We start from the raw sequence: 15,621 nt of genomic DNA on the forward strand, positions 1-15,621 counted from the left end.
ATATCTCATAAGATCTAAAATAGAGTGGAAAATGTCCATTTAAACATGAACTAGGTTCTCGATAACATTCCTGGGACGCGTACATGATTGACAGGCATATATTTAATGATATCCATAATTAGTCAAAGTATTCTGCCTGGCTCCAGTCTCACTAACGTTCTCAAAATTTTCCCAAATACCTTTTTAAACCTTTTTAAACCATACACCTTCCTCATCTATGCTTCCGACTTTTGAATGGTCTTCATCGTCAGTAATTATATATTTCAGAAACAGTTCATAATTTATTATAAATTATTTGGTGTATCTATTACAGAATTTTACCATGTTTCCTTTTATAATGTTCTTATAACGAAGGTTTAAAGTTTTAAACATACTGTATCGTTTTTGTTTTGATAGATGTTTCTTTTAAATTTTGCATATTTATTAAAATAATACTCTTTGTGAGGTCCGTAAATGTTGTATCCAAGATGCACCACTGTCATTACAGAGTGAGGGCATTATTGTCTTTACATTTTCCAGAATGTATCCGCCACAATTTACTTCAGTAAAAGTGATTATTGATCTTGAATTAATACTATATTATATTTTCCACCAAGACTGACAAGGGTTAGTATAAAAACACTTTGTTTCAGGACGCTACTTTATTATCAGAGATCCTTCCTGTCACATATATAAATAAAAATCCTCTAACAACTGATATTACTTACCCTGCTCTACAAGCAAGTTAATTTGTCATATATGTTAAGCAATCAACTGTTTTAAGCATAATCGTTTTTAGACGTTCTTCCAACCAAACCTTTGTACAAATAAATCTTTAAACAAGCAGTCTTAAAGGATATTTCACCCGCTTTGAGTGTAATCAACTTGATAAATATTTGACAGTTATTGATTGAAACAAATAACCACGATTTCAAGTTAGAGTTTCATTATGCATTAAGCATGTAATCATTAAACAAGTGAACAAAAAACTCCCACATTGAATTATACAGAGGACGACAAATATTAATCTATGAACCCGAAAGCAGTGAAACGTGTGTGCAGGTACATTAATCAAAATATTTCAAGTACTGTAGAGCAAACATACATCAACAATTGTAGAATATTTCAGCTTCGTTTATCTGTTTTTGAAATGGTATGGAATAAATCTTGCCTTAAGATGGATTGACTATTAAAAAAATGATCCACTACAGGTTGCTTAGAGTTCCGATTAACCCTGCCTAAGGTTTTGTTTCGTGTGCGTTTCCTGCTATTTTTGGGGGATGGGCGGGTAAAGGTGGTCATAATGTTGGTTTCTGGATGGGTGGGCAATTTGTTTTTATATTATTTATATTCAGCAACATGTAACAAAGATTGCTCGGAATTAGAAGCTGCAAACCTAACTTAACAGAGCGTTACTGAATGTCGCTGAATATATTTTAGATTTGAACATTTCGAACGTTCCGTTAACAACTTAAAATATCTATTTCTGAACAAATTAAAAAAAAAAACATGCTCTAACCTTAGAACTATTCGCACGTATGCATTAATTTATAATGCGCATCTACCATGATTACCGGGGATATCAATTCCATTTAGTAACTTTGCTTTTAGACAAATAAACCCATAATCTGGGATACACATCTACATTCCCTTTGAAACAGAAATTAAATTACCTTTTCAATATGTATATTCATCATATGCATACAAGGAGCTGTGTGGATTTTGTTGGAGTCAGCAAATTAATGCCTTAACAATCGAACTGGGTCCTACTGCTTAGTAACTGGAAGGCAATACCTATCAAGACGCAATATTCAAGCTGAAATTTGTTTTTGAGTCGTGACCAGAAAAGTGTCAGCCTTGGTTGTTTTCGTTGTTTTTATCGTTTACGTCTTTGATGTGGGTTTCGGTGGTGTGGTAACCTTAGTTTTGCTGGCAAACATTAGTTCCATATTCAGTCATCATCTAAATCAATCTCACCAAAGAATATTATGCAATACTTATAATCCAAAGCGCCAAACATGTCCTCTGTAAACTTCCTTATGGGGTCTTTGTATTATAATAATGAATTTGCATGCAAAATAATTACGACCGTCCTTTCAAACAAAATGACGGTTGTAATCCTGAGGAAACGTTGTCACCATGATGTTTAAATTTAGACACAAATAAATGTTGTTTGCCCTTTTCTCCGAGTCTTGTTTTTGCCCCATCCCTAAAATGGACAAATATAATAAAAACGAGTTTAGTTTAATATGGCGCTGACTATTATCTGGTCTGTCAGTCATTCATGTAAAAGAAAAACAAAGAAACAACACAACAAAACAAAACGTGTTTCATACACAAATGGTAAATTACCCTGTTTAACACAGTAAGTTAAGTTATGGCAGGTATCACAAAGCTCAGTAAATATACTCTGCTGATGAAGAAGTTTCAAGCGTTTGGTGTTCTTGATCTCCTTGGACCACTCGCTGTCAGATCAATGTGAAAGTCGTAAAGGTTTGTAGTGTGTGGATAGCCTGCTTGGTAGCGTACGACGTATGAAACTTTGGTATTTTTTACTCCATAATTATAACCTGAAAATATCGAGTTTGTAAAATGTAATACAGCAAATATTGATTGTTGTCTTACACCCCCTCCACCCCCTGATTATGATTTCTAGTGCTGAACATATGATTTAATAGTTAGGGAGATAGGTTTCTATATATATATATATATATATATATATATATATATATATATATATATATATATGTAAATATTTTTTATATATGAATGTACGTGTGTATGTATGCATGCATGCATGCATGTATGTATGTATGTATGTATGTATGTATGTATGTAAGCATGTATGTGGATGCAGATGTATATATTTTGTATTTAAAATATTACAACATAAGCATATTTAACATGTATAATATTTGTCTCTGACACCTAGATTTATGTCAACAATGTTTTCAAATCTTTGATTGGGATATAATTATAATAAAAGCTATTCTACCATTTGTGTCAAAGTTTATAACATGGGAATTTCACAATGATTATAGTCAATTATGCTATATTTTTTAAATGGCATTCGTTTTTTAGAACAACCGAATGTACGGAATCGAGAGCTGAAAGGCAAAACAATCTTTTCTGTCCTTTAAATCACGGTTTGTTTATAAAGTTTGCTTAATATATATGTAAAATATCTGCTACTGCACTTCATGCTTGACGAGATCTTGATTTGCTCATGAGGCGGAAGCGCATTCGAATAATCGAACTTTGCATTAGCTGCAAATTGTCCACAGGAATGGAACGTGTAAACTGTATCGTTCAGTTCTTGATAAAATGTGATGCCTTGAAGATATAAGATGAAAACATCTCTTAAAAAATTTTGCGGGTCGAACAATTGCAAATTAATTCTGATATATAGTCCGACATATTTCTGCCTCCGCGTAAGAAGCAGATCCGCTCGGGTAAGTAAAGCTATTGAACAACGATTAGACTCTATGAAAAGGAACAATATTAAGGATCAGTTATATGCATAAGTTCAAACGATTAATGCTCCTGTTGGAATAATTAAATATAGATGACTGGAGGTTGAATTAGCAGTTGAATGGGGAAACTACATTCTCACTTTATAAGTATATACCAGTTCACATGATTAATTGCTTTCATTTGTATATTAGCTTTAATTACTTTATTTACGATTAGAACCGCATATCAGAACAACGATACAATACATGTTATTCATTTGCTAGAAATATACATTAAATATAAATACATATTCTTTGAAAGCACTGATATCCCACTCTTATTCATTCCCATTAGTGCGCAGATTGCTGTAAGTTAACTATTTCATAAAAGTAATACACAGTTATGATATTGTAATTCATTTTAAACAAGTAGAACATATTCGCCTGATATACCGAAAGGCATTGTCCGAAATTTCATTTTTGTTAAATATTATTTATACTTTGCCAAATGTTGAAATATAATGCCAAGCCGTTGTGCAGTTCTCACGGTATGGTTAACACAATGCATTTTATATTACACATTTTGATGGGTGTTCGATTAGTAAAACCGTTTCATGCCGAATCTTCCCCCATTGTGGTTTGAACCTATGCCAAACAATGAAGTACTTATATATGTAATACTGATTATCGATTGCTCACCCTTCATAATCTTCAGATTATTGAAGCAGTAATTCAACTTCTTCATCAGTCCATGGCTTATATTCTTGATTAGGTATGTTCGTCAATAGCTCTGCCCGCTTCTTAAATGTCTCCAACATCTCAACTCGCTTTTGCCATCCATATTTGGCTTCTCTTTTCTCCCCGTCGATTAGTAGTTCAATGTATTCTACTTGGGTCAGAGGATTCTGTTTTAAGGCTTTCTCTTGTAATTCAAGGATGCAATCTCGTACACGCTTGATCAATGCAAAAACATTCCTGCCAACCTGATCAAACTTTGCCTTCACCGTCTGCAAATAAATAGAATGCTCTCTTTCTTTGTCTTGAGCGATGTCATACTTTCTCTTCAAATCTTCAGATGTTCGTTTAATCTTTTGTGGGTAGAATTCAAAGCGATGTTGGTTATTAACATGTTGTGACCATATACAGTTCCTGGGACAGTTGGTACAGTAGCCAGATTTATTCATAGCTGCACACTCTTTCTTTCCGTCATCATTTGGAATGCCACATGGATAATGACATGTTCTGTTACATGTCAAACAATTTGTTACATATTCTCCCACGGTTAGGGTTATTTTCCTCTGATGAATTTCCTCAACTTCATACTCAAACTCTTTGTTGGCTATGATGTCTGCCTTGTGTTGTTCAACAACTCTTTTCTCCTGCTTAATTGTATTAATCGCATTTAAACCTTCCATAATCTGTGGCTGCAATCCTTCAATTGTAGCTTCAAGCTGTTTGCGTGTCTGTAATACATCTGCTGTGAGCTGAAGACTTCTGGTTTCGGTTTTCCCAAGCTCAGTAAAGAAGATGTTGAAACTTTCTCTTCCCATGTCCCAGAACATCTGTCCAAATCTTGCTTCTTCTGAGTAATTTGTACTGGCAAAGAGCGCCGAATTATTGAATTTGAATGTTCTCTGAAATGGTACTTCAGCAGCTTCTAATGCCTGTTTTACTGGCGGTTCATTACCATCAGCAAAGGTTACCAGTACAAATATGTTCTTTGATATATCCTTCCCAAATAAAGAAAGCACTGAGTCGAATATGTACTTTTGATGCGGTGTAAGTCTTGCCAATGGTGCTTGTGTCACAAAACACACTGCGTCCAACGCATAAATTCCCTTTGGAGGAGGAGATGTGAAGAAGAGTCTTATTTGTTCGACGATAGCTTGGTCTCTTTCAAATCCTCTAGTATCCCCAAATCCTGGAGTGTCTATGATGTTTAAGGTGTACTTGAGTCGGCTTCCTGGTCTGCTGTGAATGGTGTAGCATGTAATCCACTCAGTTTGGGACTCGCTCTGAACGCACACACATATATATAAATGGTGAAATAAACAACCATTAAGGTAGTCTCATGTGTCAAAAGTAAATGATGATTTGAATTTCATATCAACTCCTTACAATTATTTTTCCTATGTATTTCGCGATAAGTTTGTATTTCCAATCTGATACGAAAGAGCGAGTGACAACGCTTGTTAAGGACGACTGCAAACAAGTCCCTAATCTAGTATCCACTTAATAAAATGGCCAAATACTAACTAGTTACCAAAACTCTGTATGCCAAATAAATAACAACATGTACAAGTACTGGGCCAAATTAAGGACAATTTTTTATGAGATTACTTAAAACTATATATAATTTGGGAGTTCATACAGACCTAGATTAACAAAGAATATCTGAAAATATAACTGTCTTTTGATCAGACATGCCAGTTTACATCTTATGGCAATGGGATCGTTTGGAGCACAAGTGGTGATAGCTATCCTGATCATACTTTGCTACTGGTACTTTTTTCTCAGTGCATATATAAAATATATTGTCGAAATACACGCATGCGTTTACAAATATCAAACCATGTTTTGAGTTCGTAGAGATATTTTCCATTTTTAAAAACTGAAGATCAGTAGATTTAGACAATATACATGCTATAAATGAATATAAACAAATCGTGTTCTCTTCGTTTAAGAAATTGTCAAGTTGGTCTTCACATCTGACGGTTTTGCACCACTTGACATCGGCATGGTGCAAAAAGCACGCATATCTTATGGATTAATATAAAATCAGAAATATAAATTTAGGAATAAAAGTACAACATTATAGTATGTCACTGAGGTGAACATTAGTTTATTTGAGGCGGGCAAATATGAAGTCAGAAAATAAGAATTTTAGAATCAAATTACAAGCCTTAAAATCTAATTATAAGAGTTTATGCTTTGTTTCATTACCTGTAGGTTGTCTTGTTTTCCCAGAATCGGACTCCATACTGTTTTTCTAAGGGACAAGGAAGGTATAAAGCGGATTGCTCTTATTCAATATCCAACTATAGGACACATTGTTCTTCCATATGGCAGACGGTAAGTGCACTACCAATGGTTTTTTTTTAAAAGTAGCATTATTATAGTGATAGTAATACGTATATAAACGAGATCTGAAACGGGCAGAATGGATCAAGGATTACATTTCAACTGAAAATCAGATCGTACAAATAATACATATAATATTTTGCGATTTTGATTAGCCCTGAATTAGTTTTCGATCAAGATAAGCAAGTTTTAGTGAATCACCTGATCGTTTTTCTTCTTTTCCTCCGCGTCTTTGAGGTCGATGATAGTAAATCGCCAGTCATCCTTCCATTCAACATCCAAGACATAATTCACAATCCCATCTATTAGGGTACTTTTTCCAGACCCAGTCGCACCCACGACCATTATTGTCTTCTCATTAAGGTTACATTTGGGTGCAGCTCCTACACAGTAATATATGTAATATACTCAACTTAACGTTGTATTCATGCATTGTGAAGATTGTCTTATACGATAGGCGATGAATACAGACAAACAAAATATGTATATATCAACTAGCTACTTACTATATAAATAACTGGTAGATCTCTGGAGTGCAAAGGTTCCAAATTATCATTTTTTTATAGGCAAATTCTGAATTATGTAGCACGTATTAGTGTTTTCTTTTCATATTTCCGACATTATCTATCCATATGTACATACATACATGTATCCATTATTATCTGAATGATATTGACCACTTATAGATTTATTTACTCGGCACATATATCTCTAAGATCTAGTAAATGTTTATTCCTCCATATTTCAGAAACAACTTCCAATTGAATATTAAGAATCTAATATATTTTGTGTGGAAAAATGAACTTATAGGATTTGTTCCCAATTGTTTGCCCCTAAATACACAAAACCGGATCTTGCATTAAGTATTGTTGAAATAAAGCAGTTTAAAAAGCCTTACCGAAAATACACCTCCTTGTTTTGGCTTTGGAATTTACAGATTTTTTATCATCTTTCAATATAAGCTTGTACGTTGCTGGATGATTATCCTTAACTTTCAGAGCTTCATGTAGAATAGCTTTTGATATAGATTGCTTGGTCATGATTTCTTTGTTGGTTTCACTGAATGGTCCCTCCTCATCGTCGTCAAATATTGCACGCACTTTGAATTCATAGCGTGTATTGCTCCTCATACCTTCAACACGAAAAGAACTCGAATTATCTGGCGTTGTTACAGATAACCATCGCTTGTCATCTATGATTTTGTACTTTAATTCGTAGTAATGGATGCTATTTTCGGAACACTCTGGCTTAATCCACACTAAAGTGATCGAATTCGAGAAACATTCAATCATCTGGGGGATCCCTGGTTGTTTTTGATAAGTGTCATCGGTTTTTAATTTCTTCTTCGGCTCTGAAAAAATGTTCATTCACTTAAATCGGAAAGGACTAGAGTGAAAATGACACTTTTTATTCCAGGCTTCATGACTCAGTCTGTTGTACTTTTTAATTGCATGAAAATCGCAGTTAGGCTGAGATAGATATAGAGATACAGTGTGTATATGTGTGTATGTAATATTGATGAGCCGGTGTGAATGTTTGCATGTAAAGATGGATCGACAGATATAAGCAAGCATGGATACGTGCGGGTATATATATATATATATATATATATATATATATATATATATATATATATATATATATATATATATATATATATATATGAGATTAATTGAATTATTTGCCATTCTTGTCTTTTGATTCGTTAGAGATCAATGATAGCATAAGGTTATATAACTTCATTTTTAGCAAATGCAAATGTATTATCGTAATGAGGAAAGATGGTTCATATTTCAGAAAGATATAAACTTGATGTTTGATAAGTCATGTCTAATGTGAGACGGAGAGATGTTATTGCTTTCTGAAAACATAAACGAAATTTTAAAGAATAAATGTTGAGTAGAAGTGTTCAGGATCATCACTAACGTCACGGTACGTTTTATCTCTTAAATATGGCGTGTGAAAATTATGGATAGAAGAAGATACAAAGTAAAAGCGTTTCTTTCAATAATTTTGAAGTCATGTTCATTTGATTGATATTTATTAACTGAAGCGATGTTTTTTTTCCCATGATAGTGATAAAAGAAATATATCTGGAATTGCAAATAATTATGTCAATTTTGTACCCGATATTTTGATATTATTATTATTTCATGATACCCTATATTGACATATACAGTTTTGATGTGGTAACGCTTACAAGATTTTTAAAACATTAGACTGCCCACAACTATACTAAAATAAACCTTATCAAATAAGATATCTAAAGATGTTTGTTCGTGTTTCATTTAATATAATATATTTATGTTTAGTAGTGTATATTTAATAGCTGCTGCCAAAGGCAGTTTATATTCTCTTTCTCTTTAATAATTAGCCCTGTATTTAAACTAATTTTCCTAAGTAAATGTGCACTAGTGCGCTATATATGGATAATAAGACATAATTTTATATCATCACATTACAGTCAAAAGTACGATTCGGTCGGACAAAGCAAAACAAATAAAGGTCACGTATTGGCTTAAGAGTGGAGCCTGATATATCTTATTATAAACGATGGTAATTTTAAAATGCTAATATTTCAAAATACTTACGAGTAGAGCGCTTATCTTCCCGATATCCAGTTAATCTATAAATAGTGTCCATCTACAGAATCTTCAGAGACTGAAATGATCGTATTAAATTTATGCAAAATTATGAGATAAAGTTAAGCATACAACAATACATTTTGTTCGGTACAAAAGGCAAATTAAAGCGGCAAACATTATCTAATAATATAAAAATAGCCAGTGAAGCAATTTTAACCGATTTTAAATTGATCCTTAAACTTATAATCGTCTGACTGGTAATTGTAGTATTGCACTTGAATCGTCAGAAATAAAGTATTGTAAGAAACTAAAACATTTGGGACTTACGATAGATATGACTTTATTGCAGGAAGTTTACTCTTCCCCAGTGCAACAAAAGATGATGATGTACCGCTTATTACTTTGCAATTCATAAATAATTCATTGTAAAGAATTAAAAATGCTTTAAATAAACGACAGTGTTCATGGCCTGTAGCATGGGATATTGAGTGAACAAAATACTCATCAAACCAACTCAGAGGACAGCAGTGATTGTATCCACATGATATATTTCAAGTAATTATTAGATCAATGTATTTCCCTTACTTTCAGTTACCCGCATAAACAATATTACCGGTAATCTATGTATGTATGTATGTATGTTTGTATGTATGTATGTATGTATGTATGTATGTATGTATGTATGTAGTTATGTGTGTTCGTATATATGTATGTACTTATGTATGTATGTATGTACTTACGTACGTACGTAAGTATGTATGTATGGATGGATGGATGGATGTATCCATATATGCATGTATGCATGTATGTATGCATGCATGCATGTACGCATGCATGTATGTATGTTTATGCATGTCTGTATGTAAGTAAATGTATGCATGTATTTTTATGTATGTATGTATGTATGTATTTATGTATGTAAATATGTATGTATTTATGTATGTATTTATATATGCATGTATGTATAAGTGACTCTACTCTCTAGCATTTTAGGGTAATATATGTATGTATGTATGCATGTATGTATGTATGTATCTGTGTATGTATGTATGTATCTATTTCTGTGTGTTCGTATGTATGTATGTATGTATGTCATGTATGTTAAAGTGACTCTACTCTCTAGCATTTTAGGGTATAATATTTGTACATTATCCTTATTAGACAAGTATGTATGTTGAAAGGTAACGAAAATTCTAGTTTCCTTTATTATGTTTTAGGCGTTGACTTGCTGTTAGTAAATCAATGTTATGTCTTGATTGCATTTTGAAGTACCTAACTGTTTTCAACCAAATGTATTAACAGGACATTATGACAACTTAAATATGGCCATATTTATGGTGACTTCTGTTTCCATATCTTCGGCTTTGTAGATGTGTAGCTTTTGTATGTTTCAACCTATTAAACTTTGGAGGTATTTAAATATTGTATATTGTCAGCACTCCTATAATGCCATCATAAAAATGATCGGTTTTAGAGGTTATTTGAACTTGATGCTTTTAATAAGCTGTCAACATATTAGAACTAGACCTAGATATATACTTGTCAGAGAAACATGATTGATATTTCATTGACATCTATTATGCAGTTCATTTATCGTTATTATGACTTGTTTATCTCGACTGGGGTCTATATTTATCAGGAAACAATATCTTTTGTCGAATGCGAACCATTATGTTTAATGAAACCTATTACGTATTCTATGCATTCTTTAGCTAACTTGTTTGACGTCAATGGAATATACAGTTGTGAAAAAACCTTGATCTGTAGTTTAGTACGCTCTGATATGTAGTCAGTTTAGTTTGAACTGGTTGCTCTTCACTGGGATATATTATAAACCCGTTGTTACATATACATTTTTACATTTATCCCTTAGTCACGCATTAATTGTCCACCTTTCATATGTACACGTGCTACTCTAAGCTGTGTAACGTAATAAATGTATTTCGTTTAAAGCTTGTGTCAGTAAAATGTAACTGTAAATGCAGTTGTGAATTACATGCAATGTATTAATGTCTTAACAAGCTGTCTAATGATAGTCTGAATGTTACGAAATCTGATGAAAACAATTGGTCATATGTTATAGTACGTACAGGAACTTTCAATAGTTTATTCACCCAAACAAGAGAAAACAGATTTTTTTCTCTCAAAAGATTGTAGAAATCAGATCTGTCGTGAGCAAAGTGATATCATCTGTGGCCATTTAACATCGTAAAAGAAAAATTAAATAGCACACGTCTGATACCTTAGTGTCTTTACTGACATAATACCCAAGCTATATATCATTATGAAGAATCTCCTGTTGAACGGCTAAGTTTATACATTCTAGTTTGCCAAACCTCTTTTTTGAGAACATTTTAGAGGCTATATTAAAAAATTATTGTCGGTGATAACTAATTAGATTTTCTCCAAAATAAGTTGATGTCATCACACACACCCACACACGGACATATTAACACATATTTGTTTAATGTCGAATTATAGTATGCGTGATATTTTTTAAAACAATTAGTTTTTGAATTTAAGACTAAAGACTATTATTAAATTACCATGCATACAAGTGATGTGGGATGACTTGTGTAGAACTGGTTGCATTATTGATTGTTTCCGAAATATGTCCTTGGTTTAAAAAAATGAATCTATTAGGATTATTTGTACTTCAAAGATGCGGAATACGTATCCTGTTTGTTTGCATTTTTGTCCACTAGAGATTGTAACAGAGTTTATAATTTAAGATAATGAGTGTATCGATTTATTATTTAGCACCCCTGTTCGAAATTCAGAGGTGTCCAAAATAGTACAGGGTTATAATTAAAGTTTTCTTCGCTTTTTAAAATTCTAAGCTAAAATTAAATTTGACATGATTATGGCAATTTTAGACTAAACTCTATCTTGCAGGATACGACAATGACATTAATAAAATAAAGCATAGTTCGATCAAATAGTTACGTGCTCAAGCAAAGAGACATATTTCCCTATATATAAAATATGATGAAGATTTTTTATTTAGTTTCAATACATTATTCCTTAGTATAAAAAATATAAAAAAATGTATCAGTGAAGATCACGAGCGGCATTTGTGTTTTTAATACTTTTATCTTTGATTGTTGTATGGTCATTCATGTTATTCATGTCATTAATGTCAGACAATTTACAATTAAAACGTATTTCTTGATTATAAAAATATTAAATGCTTTTTAACCCCTAGAAAATATGTGTATATGACATATTGGGATGACACATATTTTGACTCTTTGTCTATCCCTGCTATTCAATATAGAAATGAAACTCTCCTGCATTAATTATGTTTATATAGTTCTATTTTAGTCTAATAAACGACTCTCGAGTGTGTTCCTGCACAGGTTCTAAAGCTTTGTCTACACAATTAGAGATGTTGTAATACATGAAATGGATGTGGGGTTGGATATCGGTAGTGTTGTACACTTTGCAAATTAGAGTAGAAGTTTAGACCTGTTTAGCTATGATCAAACCTCAAAATGACCTTCTTCCTGCAAGCTAACACTACACGTGAAAAATTACAGGTGGATCTTTAATGTATAGCAGTTCTCTGTCAAGTGTTAATGAATGCGTATTTCGCTTTTCAAGTACAAATTTATTGATTTTTAAACTGTCGCATTACTTTGTTGTATGGAATGAATATCAACCTGGGCTTGATAACACTATTTGTGGTATAATATTCACACTTGTTTTATTGTATTTAATCGATCAGACTCTGAGTCCTTGTAATCTTCCAGATTAAACCTAAATCAAAATGGCTTGGTGTTTTTCTGATAAGATATAGACAACAGTGAAGCAGCAATGACTAGTCCCCTTGTTTACCAAAATTATTAAACAACAACCCAAATAATACTCACAAAACAACAAACTCAGATATTATATGTGGCTAAAGCTATCGTACTTGAAATATAGCAGATTAATATAGGTAAATATACGAACAATTTACGTTAAATATATTCCTTTTTTTTATCTTCATGTTTTGTTTAACTTTGTACCAGACAAATAATCAGAATAAATAATGTCACTTCAAGCTGTGTGAATAGTTTATGGATATACAGAATCAGTGAGAAATACATGGAAAAGATGAAAAATGTGCATGTCTTCGTTGAGATGTTCTTAACACACTGTTTCCATGGCAACAACATGTGATTACAAAACTTATATCAAAAATATAATCAAACCACCTCCTACATCTAATACACATCAAACGGCCATTATTCAATATTATCTTTTATTACAGAAATATCACTTTTATCACATGGAAGATTTTGTTTTAAAAGTTTATTTCATTTAATGTGGAACTAATTTTCAAAATGCTTAATGCCATCCTCTAATACTTGTATCAATTACTGTGCACCGAGTCAACATCGATAAGCTTGATAATTCTTTCAAGAAATGTATTTATTTCTAAAGTAGGCTATGCTATTATTGATGTCATAATTGTTGAGTTCGCTCTGGCACAGGTCACCGAAACAAATTTATATCCGCTTTCCCAACAGTAAACTGAGGATATAAAAGCATCCTAGTACATGTGTAACGAACCAGCTCTGATCCAAGAACCACCAGAATAGCATGGGGAAAACGCTCTTGTCATTGTAATGCCTATTTGGTACCATTATACGTGCCAACTTTGTCACAGGGTTTTTAAAATAAATTATGTGACAGATTTGGAACATATAAGCTCCAGTTTTTATTACTGTTAATCGTTAGCATATGATAAGCTAAGTCGATTGGGTTTCCAATGCACAATTACACATATTTGTACCTACAAATATGTAAAGATCGATTCATATCGTACTTTAGATAACGAGACAACATCAAATGTAAATCATTAATATTAAAATATGTATCATCATGAGCAGTACTCAGCTATTAATGTTCAAGTATCATAATTATGTGCTGAGTGGTGGATATAACATTCCAAAAGAACAATATTGTAGTTGTCATATTTAAAATGTTATTCGAACAATTTTCGTGTACCTTAATAAAGATTCAACTGCGATAGTTTGGAAAGTGTAACAACATCAGCTATGTAAACGTCAAATTGTAAAAGAATAAGTACGGAAACTTCAATTACCGACATTGCAGGACTGGGAGGTCTATACAAAGGAGAAAGATTATCAGTTGAAAGAATATAAAATCCTGAAACAATTCGAGATGTTATCATACATCTAAAAATGCCATGTGTGTCATTGCTGAAGCCACTGGATATGTTGGCGGCACTTTTAAGAATAAAGAAAACACAATTAATTTAACAAAACACAATGCAATAATCTCTCTATACAATAGAAAAGTTACACTTAGGACCGAGTGAGATAGATGGCTAGAGCGTTTATTCTTCTGGACTCTAAAGAATATCACATTCCATGACATACCAAACATAAAACACGTACGAAATAAACATATATTAATGTTAATTCTTGTCATCATTATTAACCATACCAGGACGTTTAAAAGATACAAACATGTCATTAAATTGAAAACAATAAAAATATATTAAAGATACAAAAACTATTTGAACACAAACAAATAATTAATTTTCAAATATCAGCTTAATTTGTGGTCCTGCTAATCGTCGATTCTCACCTGCATCTGGCCATTCACCATATATATACTATGTCACAAAACTGACTAACTATCGTACAGATTTTTTACATACATTTATGTTCTTTCGTACGTGTAAATTCCTGTCAGCTGTAATGACCATATTGATTAGCCTTAAACATGTTTTCTGTTTGATATAAAATAGGTCAAGGTAGAATTGTTAAAATCCGTTCTGCTTCCCTTTTATTAGAAACATTCTTAAAATGATTACTAAGCGTCTTTCAACATGTAATATATTTTGTTCAAAAAGTGTTAAATTAGGAAATAAAACTTGCTAAGTTATCTCTCTCTCTCTCTCTCATTCTTATCATTATTACTATCCATTCCAGATTGTTCAAAAACATATAAAGGTTTAACTGATTATCACAAACATATAATAGTATTTATCAGGAGAAAAAAATAAACGCCGTGAAAAATTACTTACTTTGATCTTCAAATGCAGCCTTTCTTGCGACCCTGCCTATAACTCAGATTCGCTTGCAAATGGGCAGGCACATGTTATATATATATATATATATATATATATATATATATATATATATATATATATATATATATATATATATATATACTCATTACCTTAATTGATTCCTGGTAAATCGTAATAAATTGCCATATATGGCTCAGTTTCTTTTCTCGATCCAATTCCTGGTAATTGGCAGTGACTTGCCAAATATCCTTAACTTTCTTTTCTCGTGTTATTTTCTTTTAATTCGTAGTGTGATTTGCCATATATAGTATATTTGATTGCTCGTGTAAAGGTTTTACTTTCAATTTGAGTTCAACTATATCAGCTTATTATTACTTGCTTCAAGATGAAATATTTTTTTCATTGTGAAACGTATTAAGCATGTTCTTTCTTAAAATCTTCAGAGATTGTCAAAGACGAATTTGATAAATATGGC

General features: G+C 32.2%; 1 protein-coding gene across 5 annotated transcripts; it reads right to left on the reverse strand.

Moving 5' to 3' along the window:
• Nucleotides 1-1,648: 1,648 nt before the first annotated feature.
• On the reverse strand, nt 1,649-15,205 carry LOC149771476 (uncharacterized). 5 transcript variants are annotated; one of them, XM_089948385.1, is made up of 7 exons: nt 15,141-15,201; nt 14,190-14,334; nt 9,104-9,173; nt 7,411-7,644; nt 6,714-6,895; nt 4,131-5,446; nt 1,649-2,549 (listed from the first exon to the last, which is right to left on the reverse strand). In XM_089948385.1, the coding sequence occupies exons 3-6, from the start codon at nt 9,153-9,155 to the stop codon at nt 4,148-4,150; spliced, it is 1,767 nt and encodes a 588-aa protein (XP_089804511.1). In that variant the 5' UTR covers nt 9,156-9,173; nt 14,190-14,334; nt 15,141-15,201; the 3' UTR covers nt 1,649-2,549; nt 4,131-4,147. The 5 variants fall into 5 exon arrangements, with proteins under 5 accessions (XP_089804511.1, XP_089804510.1, XP_089804508.1 ...); XM_089948384.1 differs by having other exon boundaries at nt 1,649-2,188; nt 7,411-7,863; XM_089948382.1 differs by having other exon boundaries at nt 7,411-7,863.
• Between the last annotated feature and the right edge of the window lie 416 nt (nt 15,206-15,621).

The sequence above is a fragment of the Sinohyriopsis cumingii genome, unplaced genomic scaffold (genome assembly GCF_028554795.1).
Source record: "Sinohyriopsis cumingii isolate HCF-2022 unplaced genomic scaffold, ASM2855479v2 utg001825l, whole genome shotgun sequence".
NCBI lineage: Eukaryota > Metazoa > Mollusca > Bivalvia > Unionida > Unionidae > Sinohyriopsis > Sinohyriopsis cumingii.